This window comes from Alligator mississippiensis, chromosome 1, assembly GCF_030867095.1.
Source record: "Alligator mississippiensis isolate rAllMis1 chromosome 1, rAllMis1, whole genome shotgun sequence".
Lineage (NCBI taxonomy): Eukaryota > Metazoa > Chordata > Crocodylia > Alligatoridae > Alligator > Alligator mississippiensis.
In genome coordinates this window covers 192,855,816-192,873,098 of record NC_081824.1, presented here as the reverse complement: position 1 = coordinate 192,873,098, position 17,283 = coordinate 192,855,816, and the positions used below count along the sequence as shown (strand labels likewise).

Here is a 17,283-nt window from a genome sequence, read left to right as displayed (position 1 = left end):
AGAGTTCAAGTACCTATGTACCAGAGCGATTCAAAAAGGCCCTCTACCAGCAGCCTCATTATGGAATTAATTAAATGCCTACATCTTTTGGCTATATGGTTCCCAAGGCATCTGCATTAGGGATCCTGAGCAATACAGGTAGAATGCTTAAACCACAATAGTGCCCAACTCCTGCATAAGCTCCATTAGAAGCCAAATAGTTGGTGAGAGGCAGCTAAACTCCACCTAACTCCCTGGAGGTCCCTGTCTAACACCAATACATAAACAGCCCTGGAAGAAACCAAGAGGGAGTCTCCCTGTACTGTCTAGTAGAGTTTGCTTCTAGGGATATTTTACTTCATTATGGAAGTTTCCAAAATGCCTAGTGGGTAGAGTATGCATTTTACAGACATTAGTTAACAATCAAAAATAAGTCTGACAGCAGAGCCTAAAGCCCAGGACTCCCCCCTCTCAGGAAACACCATATCCACTAAGCTAGAGAGAGGCTCCCTGTTAATTCCTCCCCTTCTGATCCAATGAATCTTGTTCTTTTGGGGTTCACTTCAACAGAAGGAATGGACAGTACCCTCACCTAGCTATCCTGATTTAGCCTGCTGGTTAGGGCACATCTCCTGGGATGTATCCAGCTCTCCCACTTCTCTACAAATGTTCTAAACACTAAGCTACTGGCTGAGGTGTAAATGGCACTGCCTCTTCCTTGGCTATCTCAGAGGAGAGATGAGATAGTGTAATTTGCAAAGGAACAGAAATGTCTAATGCTTAACATGAATTGGGCATCTAGACTCCCGAGAGGGGTGGGACTTCTGACACAGCCTGGTGCTTTAGTGAGTCCTACTGGCTACCTTTTGGTACTTCTAGATTTCCTAAATTGCCCTTTGGTGATGCCTACTGCTTCCCATTCTCACTGCAGAGTACCCAGGTGGCTTAACATACATCACTCATGGGCATCTCCAGAATCCTTCCACTGACTGTATGGGACCCTAGGCACTTACAACATATTGAATTGCCCTCTTGGTGTAGGCACTTAAAAAATAGGCAGGCAACGTCTAAAGTGAGGCATTTACTGAGACACTTTGAAAGGCTACTAAAGCCTTTTTTTAAATGGGATTTATCCCTTGTCAACAAGAAAAGAAGAGGAGTTGTTATCATCAGAGTATGGCCAAGCTTACTGGCATACACAAAGCTCACCTATCCTCTGTGTGAGAAAAGATTTGGGTTGCAAAAGTGCAAGTGCAGTAGGCTTTCCTCTCATAACAGCTCTCTGTACAAATTTAAACAATATAACATAACGTGTTTCATAAACAATAATGCAAGCTACACAGAAAAGAGCTAATATCATTCCATGTCTGGGAAATTCCTAAGCATTTTGAGCACGCTGCTAGTGGCAACAGAGATAGAGCCATAGAAGGCCAGAAGAAAGTGTGGTGGCACATGGCCTGCAAGCAGGTGGTACTAGAAGATGCTCCAAATTGACAGACTGAAGAATGTGTACAGATCTGGGGTTTGGTCTCTCTTTTTATCCTGCCTAGCGAGGAAAGAAACGTTAATGGAAACTCAGTGAGGATTCTCTGCAGTTCCGTTTCCACTCTCTGGCTTATCCTTTGAAATGAAAAGAAATTAACTGTGCCAACATACCGAGTCTGTCACACTACACCTGCACAACCTAAAGAGATTGGCACTTTCTTTCTTAAAAATTATTACAAGTTTTGGCCATTGCAGTGCCCAGTCCCACAGCTGGACTTCACATGAAACTCAGACCTTTACAGGTCCTCTTCCGCTCCCACTGAAGTCAACAGCAATGGGAACATGATTAGACCTCCCAGTGTAAGAGGAAATGCCAGTTGGCTTTGCCGTTAAAGCTAGGACCATATGGCAATACAGGAAGGAATAGCCACATCAGACACTCCCTGGCTTCCTTTTCCATATACCACTTTTCTCCATACTGCCAGCATAATAAACCTGACTACATTTTTCCTTTAATCGTGCTTTTTTTTTTTTAAATACTGTTATTTTAAAAAAAGATGTGTGGGGCTAAACTGCTCACTAAGATCCAACTGTGCCTCTGCCTTACATGGCCATGTGGGAAAGAAGAAGGAAAGGAGTCTCTCTTCCTAATTACGTGATCCATGAAAGGGAAGCCCAGAATCATATCCTTGTACTTAGGAACTACTGACAGAAGTTTCCTTCCCCCGGAACTGTCTGACCAGAAAGATGGCAGCCAGGAGTGCAAAGCAAGCATCCCCCCTCCCCAAACAGAGAAGTGGATCCAGGGCTTCACAAAGTGGGGTGCAAGAGGGATGACACCCTCTGCTCCCAGCCTCTTTCCCCTCCTCCAACCAGGGCAGGCAGACTGTGTCACAGGAGCAGCAGTCAGGGACATTTTTAAGTCCCCAAAGCAGGTAAAAATCCTGCATCCCCCTTTCCCTTCCTGCTCAAAGGCACACCTCCTCCACTCCACTCCTCTTCTCTCCCCGCAACCTGCCACTGCCACCGTCCCCACTGTTCCAGGAGCAAGGGGAGCTCCACAGCTTCTCTAGCCAGGCCACACAGGGGCCCAGAGGCAGTGGCAGCAGTGGCAGCAGCAGGTAGACACGTTCCCTCTCCCCATACCTTCTTCCAGTCTACCTGGGGGAACAGACAGAGAGGGGGAACCCCCTCACTTGCTGCCACTATCATGGGCTGAGCCCAGCTTTGAGCCAAACTTGAATGGGACAGGAGATGAAGGGAAGGGACAAACTGCAGAGCATAGAGGGAAAGTGGGGAGGGAACTCTTCCCTTCTCCACAGATTTAAAAAAATCCCCAGCTGCTGTTCCTGCTGCATGGTCAGAAAGGGGTGCAGCCACACCACTGAACCGCCCCCTGGATCTGCCCCTGCACACATACAGGCACAAGTGCATGCATGCATGCTTGCATTCACATACAGAGTTTCCAGTCAGCTGGACTTCCCAGCATTGCAAGGGAACATGTATGCTGTACCCCATTAAAATGGTGTGACCATTTATTAGCTTTGCCCCCCAAAGAGGGAGTACCAGGAGGCACCCTCCCCCTGGAGCCTATGTATTTTTTGGATTATGGGAATTGCCTTCAAACTGCTCACACTTCAGCTTAGTTTAAAAAAAAATAACCCACTAAACTCATCACACAAGCAAATACTTGTCTGAGAAACCCATATTTTTCAAAAATTTACCTTGTCTCAGACTATGATAATTTCACATTTTTGAGATTTCCATTATGAAGTAACATATCACTGGAAGCAAACTCCAAAGCAAGGAACCATGATTTCCATGAGTAATCTCTCTCTAGCTCTTACTTCCACAAGTTATCTCACTGGATTCATTCAATATGAATGTTTACACAAGCACACTTTACTTACCTAAGCAGCTGATAGTGGAAGGAGGGTTCACTATTTGACAGCAACTACACTCATTTAAATTTTATTAAAATGTCTTCTGATAACAGTGATAGATATATGACCAGGCTCCAAAAGGGAAGCAGATATTTGAATGTTTATACTGGGGCATATCTAACATATATGCTGAACCAAAATGCTGAAAATTGTTAGGCTAATATAGAGGGTCAGAGAGATTATTCCTCTGCTATTCAAAGTTTGCTCAGTCTGAGATAAGACATTATTCTGAAACATAACTACCCACTGAAGAGTAACTTTTCAAACACATGCTTTCCATCTTCTTGCTTTTTATGTTTATGTAATTCACCGACTTTAGGCTGCACTGTGTAGGACAGAGCAATATAAAAATGTTACATAGCTCACTTATATTCACCCCACTATATGAATCTAGAAGAAATTTGAATGAGATTTGTAATGACCACATCAAGACTTTTTACCTGCTGTGTAAGCGATTTAGAAAGTCTAGTGTGTTTCTCATACAGCTTTTAAATGTTCATCTTGGTCACTATGGTTTAATATACTTATTCAATTTAGAAACTCCATTGGTTTAAAGACATCTATATCTCAGGTTTTTGTCTTGCCAAAACCTGAAACTTGCTTAAATGGAGTCCATGGAATTTGAAGGCTCACAGCAGTAAATCACATCATAAAAAGGTCAAAGTTCTGGTCGATTTCCAGACTAATGGTGTTTAAAACCAATAAATACTTGCCTAATACTATAAATGCAGCAATAAATTTACACTTTCACATACATGCACACAGTCTGACATAGCGTATGTAAAGTCTATCACTGTAATGTCAAGAATAGATAACAGAATTATAAGGCATTAACAATAACTGCTTAGCAAAGTTATGAGCAAAATTAATCCTTGTTTACTTGTCCCTATTTTTCTAAGGATTAAAGCTAATAAAAATTAACTATACAAAGTCTATTTTTTATGTCACTTATTCCAGTTTTACAGCAGTTTAATCCCTAGGTCTTAATCTCTAGGGTCTGGAGCAGTTTAATCTCTGATTCTCCATTCCTACTGTTGCAAACAGAACTAGGAACTTATTTTTCATGTCGCACAAAAAATGTCCCCATCCTGAAAGATGACAAAAATTTGAAATCTCAAAAATGTTTGTGGAACAGAATTCAGAAATACAGTAATTCTGGTCAAATCAGATATCATTTTGACCATTTCAGAAAGTTTCATTTCAATCTTTTTATTTAAAAAAAAGCCCTGTAGGTTAATATATTTTGAAATAAAAAAATAATAATTTCAGTCAAAATTGTTTATTTTGAAACTTTTTCCCCAAATATTTCAAAATGGGACAGTTGTGGAAACCAGCACTTTCCTGTGAAAAAGTGTTGTTTTCAATGAGTGCGTCTACATGCACAGTGGACTGCGTTATTGTTACTGCGCAGTCCTGTCACCACACAGCTATTTTTAGCTGCTGCTGCACAGTAGCATCACCATCATGGTTTGTGTCCAGCGGTGCTACATCACCATAGCAATGAACTACAGTGCAGTAGCTGCGGCGATGTAGTGTCTCATGTAGACACACACAATGAATATGTATTTTCCAATGAATTTTTTTTCTTATTAAAAAACAAAAAATCAAAACCAGCATTAGATATAAGTAATTCCTGCAAAGCCAGTGTGTAGAATCAAGCCTCTTTGTTTCAGTGACTTACCCTACTTTTTACAGTGATGTAATGCAGATCACTACCAGGAGCAGATGCCCCTGGGGCTATGGCCTTGTCTTGAGAACATGCCATGTTACATGAGGTAAATTTAAAAAAGAGATTTATTTAAAATCAGAATTCAATTTGCTTCACACTATGGAATCATACATCAATTAAGTAAAATAAAAGAGCAACGCTTAAAAAAATAACTTTAAATTAGTTGAGTAAAAATCACCTGTGTTGGCCCAATGCTGGCTCTAATCTCATAAACATGCCAATTTTCACTCTACCAGATTCATTAATATAAACAACTCCAGGAGTACATTATAAACTATTTGAAACAGGCTGTGGTTTTCCCCTTTAACTTGCTTGAATCACCCTAAATCTGACTTTAATCAGTCCTAATGACCATTTGTTTCAGCCACAGCAGCCAGATTGCATTTTTACTACCAACTACAGCTACCAGTTGGAAAAGTGCCCAGTTTTCTTTTCTAGTTATCACCTGCCAATACACCATGGGTCAGTGACACAGCTGCAATAATGTGCATCCTTGAGAAAGTAATCATGCTACTCCATTTCCCTATTCCCTACCTCCTCCACGGTAATGACAACATAAAACTGACAATTTATTCTAGGTATTCCCCCCCGCCCCACCCTGTTGACTTGCTAGTAGTTAAACAGAGAGGGCCCAATTCTGCTAGTCTCAATAATAGTATGCTCTGCAACATGTTCCTTTGATTTCCCTGTTAGAATAAGACTCTAAATAATAGAAAACACACTTCCTTCACATGACTTTCAGTGTGCGTCATTTTAGTTTTTAAATGTCTACCTCGTTTCATACCCAGGATTTAAAATCCTTTCAGAAAGAAGGCCACATATATAATGCTCTTAGACCAAGTCAATATAGGTCTGAATCCTACAGAGCTACTTTTTGCTACATGCCCATGACAGCAACAAAACATTAGCATGTTAGAGAAAATACATGTCCGGTGTATTGAATTTTTCTCTACTTGCAACCAGATCTGCCTCCCCCCCTAAAATGCTACAGTCATTAGGACAGACAGTGGGATCAGGTGGAAAAGGCCTGGGGTAGAACATTGCCAGTAACTGCTATGGGATCATGAGTTAGACCAGTGATTCTCAAGCAGGGTGCTGTGGCACCCTGGGGTGCCTTGAGATCTTTTCAAGGGTGCCACACAATGTTAAACTATTAGGAATGCAACATGATTCATAAGATGGTAGGGGTGTGCAAGGTGGGCCCTGCGAAGTGGACCCTATTTGATTCGAATTCAGATTTGGCCCGAATTAAGGCCAGTGATTCGATTAGTTGATTTGGATCACTGTCCCTGATTCAATTCTGCTGAATCTGAAGATTCGAAGCTGATTCAAAGAATCAGCGATTCAGATATAGACACAGCTTAAAAAGTTTTTTCTACATACCTTGAGGTACCAGCGCAGCTTGTGATCGCTGTGATGCTGGGGCAAATGCAGTATCCCACAGGAGTGTGTGGGGGCGGGGGGCCTCCACATGCTGGCCGGTGATCCCAGAAGTGGACCAGAAGTACTTCCAGTCCATTTCCGGGTCCACTGGGGAGCACACTGCCCCGCTCCACCCCCCCCCCCACGCCTCCCTGGCTTGGCAATTGGCCACAGGAGGACCCTGGGTGCCCCCACAGACCAAGGAGGCACCAGTTGCCAAGCCAGGGTGGGGCCCAGCATGCTCCCAGCAGACCAGAAGTGGACCAGAAGTGCTTCTGGTCCACTTCTGGGTCCATGTGCCCCACCATCACAGCATTCACAAGCCACCTGGTACCTAGAGGTATGTAGAAAAAACATTTAAAGCTGTGTCTATGTCCAAGTCGCCGAATCTTTCTGAATCTCTCTGAATCAATTTGGAGGGTTCCAATTAAATTCAGAGAGATTAAAGGGTCCTCTGATTCCATTCGGATTTGGAGATTTGGCCACCGAATTGGGCCAAATCTCCACTGAATCAAATCAGGGACTGAAGCTTTGCACAGCCCTACAAGATGAACCCAGAGATTTCAAATAGAAATCCAGAGATGCCAAACATTCTGACCTGTTGTAGTCTTTCTTTGCAACAGAAAAATTACTCTATTAAATTATCTGTAGTCAAAACCCAAGTAAGAACTAAAAGCTAGCATTTTCCAAGGGGTGTCTTGAGTCTAGAAAGGTTTTCTGTAGAACCACTTCCTTTTTCTCTGTTTGCTCTTCACTTTTGACTGCCCTGTCTATTTACATAGCGAGTTCTTCAGAGCAAAGACTTGATCTTATTTTGACTTTACAACAATTTCAGTTGGGCCTGTTGGTGTTACTGCGGTACAAATACATTAGACATTGTGTTACATTCTACTCCAGTTAACCATGTAGAGTTAGCACTGTTCTTTCCCGGCTTGTTCATCATCTATAGCAGTGGTTTTCAAACTTCCTAAAGTCACAGAACTTTTTGTATCACTTCTTTGGCTCCAGAACCCCTCCCTGGTTCCACAGGCCATGTAAGCTGACCCAGACCTAGGCAACTGGGCCTGGTAATGGCAGTGCACTACCTCCCAGCCCACTCCACTATCACCCCCAGTCTCTTTGTGGAACCTCTGACTATCTACCACAGAACCCCAGAGTTCTTCAGAACACAGGGGAGGGGAGTTGTCTGTCCAGGGATGGGAGGGTTGGGGGGGCAAGAGGGGCCAAAAATAGCCTGGTCAGAGTTGGAAGGGTAGGAAAAATGCAGTCCCAGGGCTGCAATGAGTCATTGGGCTTTCCCAGCCCTGGAGCTGCTCTCTGAATGCATTCAGACATTTGGTCAATCGAGCTAACCCATTCCTAATCTGAGTTCACCTCTTCATCTGAACTAAATTAGATCAATCCAGCCATTTTTTGCCCAGTCTAACCTCCCCGAATGTCTGCACAGATCAGCACTTAGATCAATCTAACCACAGTTAGGTGAATCTAAGTGTAATGTCTGCACTTACCCTCTGAGTGATACCATTACGTTTATGTGCAACGAAGTCAGAACTACGCCCCACTGAGGCTTCTGCCAGCTCTTGGTGAAGGGAAGCAATCTCTTTCATCCCTGTTCCATGCACTAGGATGGGTCTATAATTGTCATTCCCACTGAATAAACTCTCCCTACACCATATATCAATAACAGTGGGGCCAGACCATTCCCCTCCCCCCATTTACAGCATCCTGCTTCGCAGACCAGTTTAAAAGCAAACAGGCCTTGTGCTCCCTAAAGTGAAAAGAATAAATGAACTGTTGGCATACAAGGCCTTTGCATCAGTACTGGGTAGGGGAAACTTCCTTTAAACTGCTATTTCTGTCACACATCCTGAAGAAGACTCACACATCCTGGCTCTAGATCATAGGAAAGTAGGGCTGGAAGGGACATCATGAGGTCATCTAGTCCATCTGTATCAGGGGTGTCAAACTTACCTAAGGCCAGATATGGACCATAAGGGTTCCTTCTGCACTGGATCCAGACTGTTAGGGGCAGATCCAGGGAGCCACATTCAGGTAGCACTGTAGATCCAGGGATGTGTAGCTACACAGAGCCATATTGAAGCAGTTTGGAACCAGGGGTACATGGTGCTGCAGAGCTCTGGCCAGGCACCTGCATGGAGCCACATTCAGGTGGTGGTACAGACATGGAAATGCCTGTGAGCAACAGCCCCCAGCTCCATGCTGTCAGCCAAATGATGCCCCATGCAGCCACATACCTCCAGATCCACACCACTGCCCAGCATGTGGAACTCTGCCCAATTGACAGTGCCAGTGGTGTATTGCAAAGCAGAACTGAGGGTGTGCACTTCCAGTAGCCTACCAGACTACTGGTGGTCCAGATGCAATGGTTCAGTGGGATGGATCCAGCCTGCAGGCTGAATGTTTGACACCCCTGATATAGACGTTTATAGCAAAGAAGCTCAAGACAGGCCTGAGCCTGACCAAAGCAAATTCATTGTAGAATCTCAGTGGACATTTGCAAGGGGATTGTTTGTAGAATATTCACAGCTCAAGTCTTTAAGTACCTTCAACAAAACATGTATTTATAGTCCTAGTGGCTCACCCTAATATGGGCTACACAAGCTTCCTAAAATAATCTTTTACTGCCCTTCAGCACCTCTCTATCCCCTCCCTCCCCCCCCCAAACATATGCATGTTAAAGTTTCTTGACCAGATTTACAATTTCTCAAGCATATTACTATAGCAAACCTGTAAAATACTTTTTTTTCAAAACGCTTGTACTGTAAATGTTTACTCATAGCACAATCCCACCAAAATGTCAAAGGACAATGAAAGATGGTGACTCTTAATTTACACTCTAGCATTCTGTCTCTTGAGGTTTGTAAACGCACTTGCTTCTTTCAAGTAACAACAGTTCTTATTTCTATTAATTATGCCTTTCTTTCCGTGTACCCCTCAAGGCCTTATAATGGGTCATCTATTTGCTTTAATGAGTAACAGGGCTATAGGATTTACTAACTATATAGTTTACTTCATGAAATTCTGAATGAACTGAAAGGCTTTTTTTTAAATTGAAACTCAAGAGCTAGACTCCCAGATGGTGTAAACTAGCATAACTTTTTGGAAGTCAAAGGTACTTCATGTTATTGACTTAAATGGAGACATGATTTCACCCAGGAAGTTCAATAGGTTTACATGGTATTTTGAATTCAATACAGCAACGATACCATCATTTTAGATGAAAGCCTCACAAGAGAAGATATGGTTTTCATTTTAATTCACATTATGTTGAAAACCTTAAACAAAAGACACATTAAATATAACAGTATTTGAATACAGTGCCATTCTAAACACCACAATGTTCCTACACCAATATTAACAATGGTGTGATTTATGATTACAGAAAACATACATGGCTATTGAATGTCTCCTGCTTCTCCACTTTGTTTCTAAGTTACTAAACCAAAGTCCAGAGTATAATATAATTTACAACACTATAAAATGTTTTACAGCTGAAACAGAGTAAAAGCTTAAGACCCACGTCCTTCTGTAACATGACCATGGTTTCATCTTGTTAAACTTTATTTACGGAAAGCAGGGATTGACAGGAACTTTCATAGCGTCACTTTCCTACTGACTGCCAATATCACCTTTCCCACTTCAGTATGTTCTTAGGAAGAGCCTCTTCCCTTAAAAATAATAAATTCAGAGAGATAACAGACTTCCATGATAGGTTTTACTTTAGGGATTTTTATCTTAAATCACTTTCCTAAGATTACCGTCTCTTTTTTTTCCCCCTCTAGCAAGGATTTATAAGACTCTGGTCAAGATGATATACAAATCATAATTTCTAGAACTAAATCAAATTCCAAAGCACCACTACCTGAAACTTCTAATTTGTTCTTTTTTAAAAACAAAGAAGTAATACTGCCTTCTAATTCCTAGATTTGAACTGCTGCTCTGTGGTCTTAATTTTAGCATGGATCATATGTAAATATTTTAGGGGTTTTTTTTCAGGCACAACTAGAAACTCAAGGTAACAGGCTTTTGGGGAGGAGAGGTGTTTGTTTTGCTTGTGATTTCATCTAAAAATGGAGATAACTCCACTTAAACAGCTAACCTGTTGAGATAACCATTATTCAAGATTGGATCTATCAAGATTTCTGCTATCTGCCACTGATGTTCCACCATTTAGACTGAAATCTAGTGATATCGGTTTGCAAGATTTTAGCACACTTGAATCTAAAACCAAATCCCAGCTTTTATTTGGCCTCAAAACCCAATCCTAATCACTAGATTTAACCTATTCTGGCTCAGGAGTTGAAAGAGTTCCCTCAACCTCATGCTACATTGTAGAACCAGACAAAAAATTAAGCAATATTCAACATAACAAATATTTTTTCCATGCCTTGAGAGAGGCACACAATGTACTTTGCTGCTGTCTTCCTGATGACAACATTTGGAGGTGTGGGTTTAACGGTGATATTTACTTCATCCACAATAAAAACAAAGCTTTTGTAACAGAAGTGCAAGGGATTAGGTCTTGTCAATGCTAGGCTAGTTCTATCACCAGGTGTTCTGACAGCAAACCACAGCCACTACAAGGAAGCCTTCAGACCATGATTGCATGGAAGGGTTTCTGTTGGCTCTAGATGGCTCAACCTAGCAGCTGGCAGGGTATGTCTTCCTCCACTGGCTGCTACGTAATGGGTGACAACAGAAGTCTTCTTTTTCCTTAGAGAGGTGGTATTACTTTACCAGTAGAAAGAACTCCATGGCAGTTTTGAGTGTAGATTTCATCCAAATTTTACCTGCCCTCAAAGCTTTGCCAACAGGATTTGAGTTTGGCCAGAAAAAAAACCCACTATGTAATGTAGGGGCAGAGCTTATGGAGGTGAAATCCATCTTGGGCTGTCTAGACAAGGATAATACTTAGGGGCATAATAGCAACCATGGCTGCAGCAGCAGCAAATCGAGTGGTACGGTGTGCATAGCAGCCCCACACCCACACAACTTGCATGTGTAACTGAGTTCACTGCATCCACGTAACTATTTGTTTCACGGTACCCTATGCTGAACCAATATCAAGAGCTTCTCCAAAGGAGGGGACCTCCTCCAGACCCATTCCACTACTGCTACTGCCTTTCTTTGCAGCTCAATTCTACCAATGGGATTTCTCCTTTGGTGAGTACAAATCAGATGGAAGGTTTAAAAAGTGAATAATTACTTCAAAGAAGCATTAAAATCAATTCAAGGGAGGATCCATGTGGAACAGAAATCATATGAGCGAATGTATAGGCCTTTTCCACCTAAGACCACCTTACACTCCTCTAGTAAGGTAAAGGATACTTGAATTAGGAATAAATTATATCTACACCCACTGGAAAGTTGCTTTTATAGAGGTGTAAAGTGGTCTCTGTGCAAATGACAAACATGCCCATACTTTTTAAGTCAGGGCATCTAAATTTGAAAATTTGCCCACTGTGGCAAACCTTCATTTACAAGCAATTCCTGGGAGGATGTTGTATTTCTCTTGACTAGCACTGGCTAAAATCCCTCCTGTGTCAAATAATTATATATAATATTTAATATAATAATATAATATATAATATTTGTATATGTATAATATTCAGGCTCTTAAAATAAGTATTTAGTTGCATAAAATTACATTCACATTACTTAGTTGAAGCTACAGAGGACATTTTTTACTCCCTTCCTTCTGCTGAATTGCATCTAGCTCCATGAACAGTCTCATAAAATTTAATAGGGCTACTTGCAAAGAAAGGTATTGCCTGACTTGAAGTAAAGACAGCAGAATCTCAGCTGTATTATACAGAAACATATGGAACTAAACCAACAAAATAACATATACTTAACTTAGATGCCTGAAATGGATAAAGCTCTGTTCCCCATCAGTGGAACATTGTTCAATTTACTATTGTCGTCTTGGCTATTTCTCACTGTGATACATTATAAACAAGATAAATAAGACATCATACTGTCCTGTCATAACAGTTAAATCTAGAATCAGACAGCATCGCAGAAAACTACAGCCTTCCTGGCACTTCCTCAACAAAGGATATGTTTGTACTATTGATTATACTGCTGAAAATAATTTTACTGTGTTGACAGGCATCACTCAACAAAGGTGATGATGAAAATCTGAAAATGAGAACATTAAACGAACACCTGCAACAATTTTCCTGACAAATTCACAACCAATTAAATATTGAATTATTTGAGATCAGAGGGCCAAATTTCACCCATGGCCTCAGAGCTCATTGCAGCTCACAGATTTACACCAGAAATTAATTTGACTCACGAATCTCTGTCACAAAAAAGAAGGCATTACTGACATCTTCAAATGCTCTATTCTAATATTCTTATTCTTTTAGTCACCTCTCTCTCTCTCTCCCCCATTGTCATGCATTAGCAGCAAAACCATCTTTTTTATCAACCTCTAGCAGCTCATATCAACAATCTCATGTTGTGTGCATACACACATGTACACATGCACAAAATCATAGAAAAATAGGGCTTGAAAGAACCTCAAGAGGTATTCTAGTCCAACCCCTGCTCAAGGCAGGATCATCCCCATTTAAACTGTTGCAGGCAAGTGTTTGTTTGACCTGCTCTTAAGAAAAAAAGAGCTACACAAACTCGTGCCCCTATTTGTTGTTTGACATAAAAAGAACATATATTACTTCCTTTCAAAATGTGATATTCTATGAAGTGTTCTTTGAGGCAGAGCATGTATTCCTGTATGCCCTATGTGTTTGAAAAGTCCTGTCCATATTTGTGGTATTGTTGAAGCCATTTTTGTCAGATAAGAGGAGACAGAAGCCTTTCTGCAGCCTTCTCTTAACTCCTACATTTTTTTTGCCCTATCACTGCCAGAGGTCAGTGGATGCAATGATTTCCCCCTGAGAAGCAGATAGGAGGTTTAATCTTTCTAAACTACAAATGCTACAGCATATGCAAGGAAGTTCTATGAGTCTCAAGAGACACATGGAGGGTAAGGGTATTATTGTTGCGATAAACTGTTTCCTTCTTCATGGGTTCCCTGTTCTAACCTGCCCCACAACTCCAGCTCATGAAGGTTTCAATATCCTGAGAGTAGACAAATATTTGGACAGGATCCACATTTTAGCAAAAGTTCATAGTTCAAATTTTCCACAAGTTTGAGGTTCTCAGTGGGAGCAGTCTTTCACCAATCTTAGCACCTCCCTGCCTTGCAGCATCCCTTTCATACCTGCAGAACTCTAACCAGGCGTTTAGAAATCAGCGAGTAGAAAGTGTAAACCTGCATTACTTCAAGGGCCCTTAGATCCTCTTTTGCTTGTTTTTGCTCCCTCCCACAACTGGCAACAAAGGTAAAGGGGAACCTGTAACGGTACATTCTGAAAGAGAGTAACTTACCAGCTTTTGGTGTCCGTGTAGCATTCTGTAGATACTTGCCACTCTTGTATAAATATAAAACTCTTTCTAGCTGAGCAAGTGTTTCATCTATTCCCCAATGAAGTTCTCCTTTAAAAGTACAGAAAGCAGTGATTTAGACAAACAGCTTCCTTTACAGTAAATAGGAGTTAGGCAACAATAAGTTACAAGCCATTAGGATTTAGTTATGCCATATCATATGATAATGGTATTGTGATGTGGACACATTAGGCATTGTAAGTGCCTGCCAAATTGAATTTACACATGCAAGAAGAGCCACGTCATGACCCTGCATGTCAAAAACTGAGCAACTAGTATACTGAGACACTGTCTGAATACAATAGAATGGGGCACACACAGGAGAGGAATATTCTTCTCCAGTGATTTCCTTTGAAATCATTTATAGTATGGCATCCTTAGCCTTCCCACAACATGTATGTAATAGAAAGCAGGAAAAAATGCTTTCAGGCATGAGTCCAAGAGTACAGGTAAGGAAAAGTTAAGACACTGTTCCCCCAAAGTCATGCAACGATGAATCTCTAAGCTAATTTTAAGGTCTGCTCTTGATTATGAAGCACAAAGGCATCTCCAAAATCATAGGCAAACGCATGCAAAATATTGGTCTCTAAGACTCAAATTCCTCTAACTGATGGTCCATCAATTAAGCTTTTGGCATGGGACTTCGTGGGGTCTCTTTGGACTGGGATGAATTTCAGCCTGTGGCCTGGATCATTCCTCCTGATATTCTGATAGAGGGGCCTAAAATTCATCTCAAATCCTACTTTCATCCCACTTCTACTGAATTGCAATGGGTACTTCACCCATCCATTGTGAAAGTCATCCCTGTGCTGAGGTGTCAAGGCAAAGTATGTGTTGCTTAAAGTCCTACTGAAGGCCTCAAAATAAGGATATAAATGGTGTATGGAGCCTCTCTTTGCTCCTTTGTACAAGGATGAATTTCATTTTAAGTGAGAGCAGGATCTGGATGTATAGCAGTGAAAGTAAATGTAACTCTCTCCTAACACACAAGTATTCAATATCACAGTAATATATGAGAGGGAGAAATGTGGCAGTATTGTATATTTACAGTGTGATTACCTGTAGCATTGACTATCACATCCAATAATGGTCTCAATGAAGATGGAGCACTGTGCGGCAGAAGATACGTAAAAAAAAACCTGCAGTGGCAAAGTAACCCAGATTGAAAAATAAAAGTTTGCAAGAGCCTAGTAACCACTGAACAACATAAAGAATAAAATTCCAATAGTATATAAGCCACTAACCCATTCAGGAAATATAATCATATTCCTTAATCAAATAAATATATAGCTGGAGCTATGCACACACTTCACACAGCTGTCTGGCATACACATACTACACTTCAATATACAAGGCTGCCTTGTAACTACCTGTAAATGTTCCATTAACACAGAAATTTGCTGTGAAGCCCCATGGATTGTGACTATTTGCAAAGCTGTCCGTGCCTAGACAAACTTTATTAAAGGGACACTGTGAAACTCAGAAGTCTTGTTTTTTTCAAACTGTAAAAAAACGCACAAGTCTGATTTAGGCTCCTTTCATTTCATCAGTTATTTACTTTTATTTTTACAGTTTTCATGGGCCTTAAAATTAATGGTCAAGAAAAATCCTTCATTCTATTGTTGTGAATCCATCATAATTCAGGATGTCTTCAATATTTCCCTGGTGTGGATATAATTTATGTGCATTCATAATGTTCTTGATGCATTCCCTGCTACGAAAAACTGTTAGTCATTCAGGTAGTTCCTTTGTTTTTCATGAGCATGAAAGTTAAAGCAGAAAAAAATGAAGTGGGTTCTACAGTTTCTTAATTTCTCACAAGCTTAAAATAACTACCTAATTGTCATTGTTCTGAAGATCAGCTATGCTAAGTGCAATGGGAAAATCTAACTAGAAACAGAAGTTGATGTACTTACAAAAATGTGGCATTTCCTATAATTTTGAAACCTGGACTCAGTTGAAAAAAAAAAAAATGAATTACGAAAGTTAAATCAGCTTGTTTTTATCTGTCATTTAAGGTACACACAATTTTACAAGGCCACTTTAAATGCCTACTACAAAGTGACTCTTACTAACCTCTGCAAACTTAGTTTTACTAGGAAGTTTAGATAAGATGAACAGTTCAGAATTTGGTACTCTAAACAAAAATATCAGACATAAATACTAGGTTATGAGCAGAATGGTAACACAAATAGGAAATTTGACTTTCAGTTGCTCTGTTTTATATCTAACCTGTAAAGTAAAGTAAAACCTTTTTTCACATACAGAGACCACATTGTTAAACAGAAACTGTAGTGAATCATACTCATTTGAGAGAATAAAGCACGTCTTACATAAGCATAAAATTAAAAAAATTAGGTTATTGATGGGAAAATGTCAATCACAGGATTCTGTATTATAGCCAGCTCAACTGAGATATTCCACTTTATACATTTCCCAAAGATTTTAAGTTCTGCTTTCCAAATGAATATTTACATCACCATGTAGGATTATTATACAGATTTTTTTCAGGGATGTATATAAATATGATTGTAAAAATGAGCATGAACACTTGAAACTAATTATTTTTCTGGTGAACTGAAACACTTTTGGCCTATGGAGATTGCTCCTGAACAGCTTTCTGCAAGAATTCAATAGCCATTGCTTACTTCTTTTCTATTAGGAAGTTGCAGTTGGACAAGAAAGTCACCTAGCATAGGTTCTGTTCCTCAGTCGGGTGACTAAGCAAATATCTCTGGTATGAACACCCACATGTCCAACTTTGATATTCACATACATTGGTGTCAGTAAAACCTGATCAAAAGAATGCTTGTGAAACATGTGATGAAGCTAAAAGGAATCAGTGGTTTCATCTAGTCTGCCCCTCTGCATAATACACACAGCAGGTCTTCCCTAGATCAATTCCTGTTAGAATCAGAACACATTTGTAGAAAAAAAGCCTTGATTTAAGAATGGCCAGTGATGGATAATCTATCACAAGTCTTGGTAAATTGTTCCAGTGCTTAATTGCCAACATTGTTAAGGGTCTGCACCTTGAAAAAGAAAAAACAAGAGAGAGATGCAAAGGTAATTTTTAAAAACTTAAAAAAAAAAAGGCACTCCAAAACTTGCCAGGGTTTTTTTTTTTTTGCAATATTTTCTCTGTTGTAATCATTCATTTTGAGAAGAAAGCTGGTATTTCCCATGACTGCCTAGTAAATTTCAAAACTCCTGAAGATACATGCAGTTCATGGATGTACTACTGCTTAA

General features: G+C 40.4%; 1 protein-coding gene across 1 annotated transcript in view; it reads right to left on the bottom strand.

The window, feature by feature from the left end:
• PKDCC (protein kinase domain containing, cytoplasmic) overlaps positions 1–17,283 on the bottom strand; it is a 47,120-nt gene that overhangs the window by 10,591 nt on the left and 19,246 nt on the right. The window contains exons 4-5 of the mRNA XM_019483011.2: positions 15,094–15,173; positions 13,978–14,085 (exon numbers count right to left, since the gene is read on the bottom strand). Coding sequence (XP_019338556.2) covers positions 13,978–14,085; positions 15,094–15,173 — 188 coding nt within the window. The remainder of the gene's footprint in view (positions 1–13,977; positions 14,086–15,093; positions 15,174–17,283) is intronic.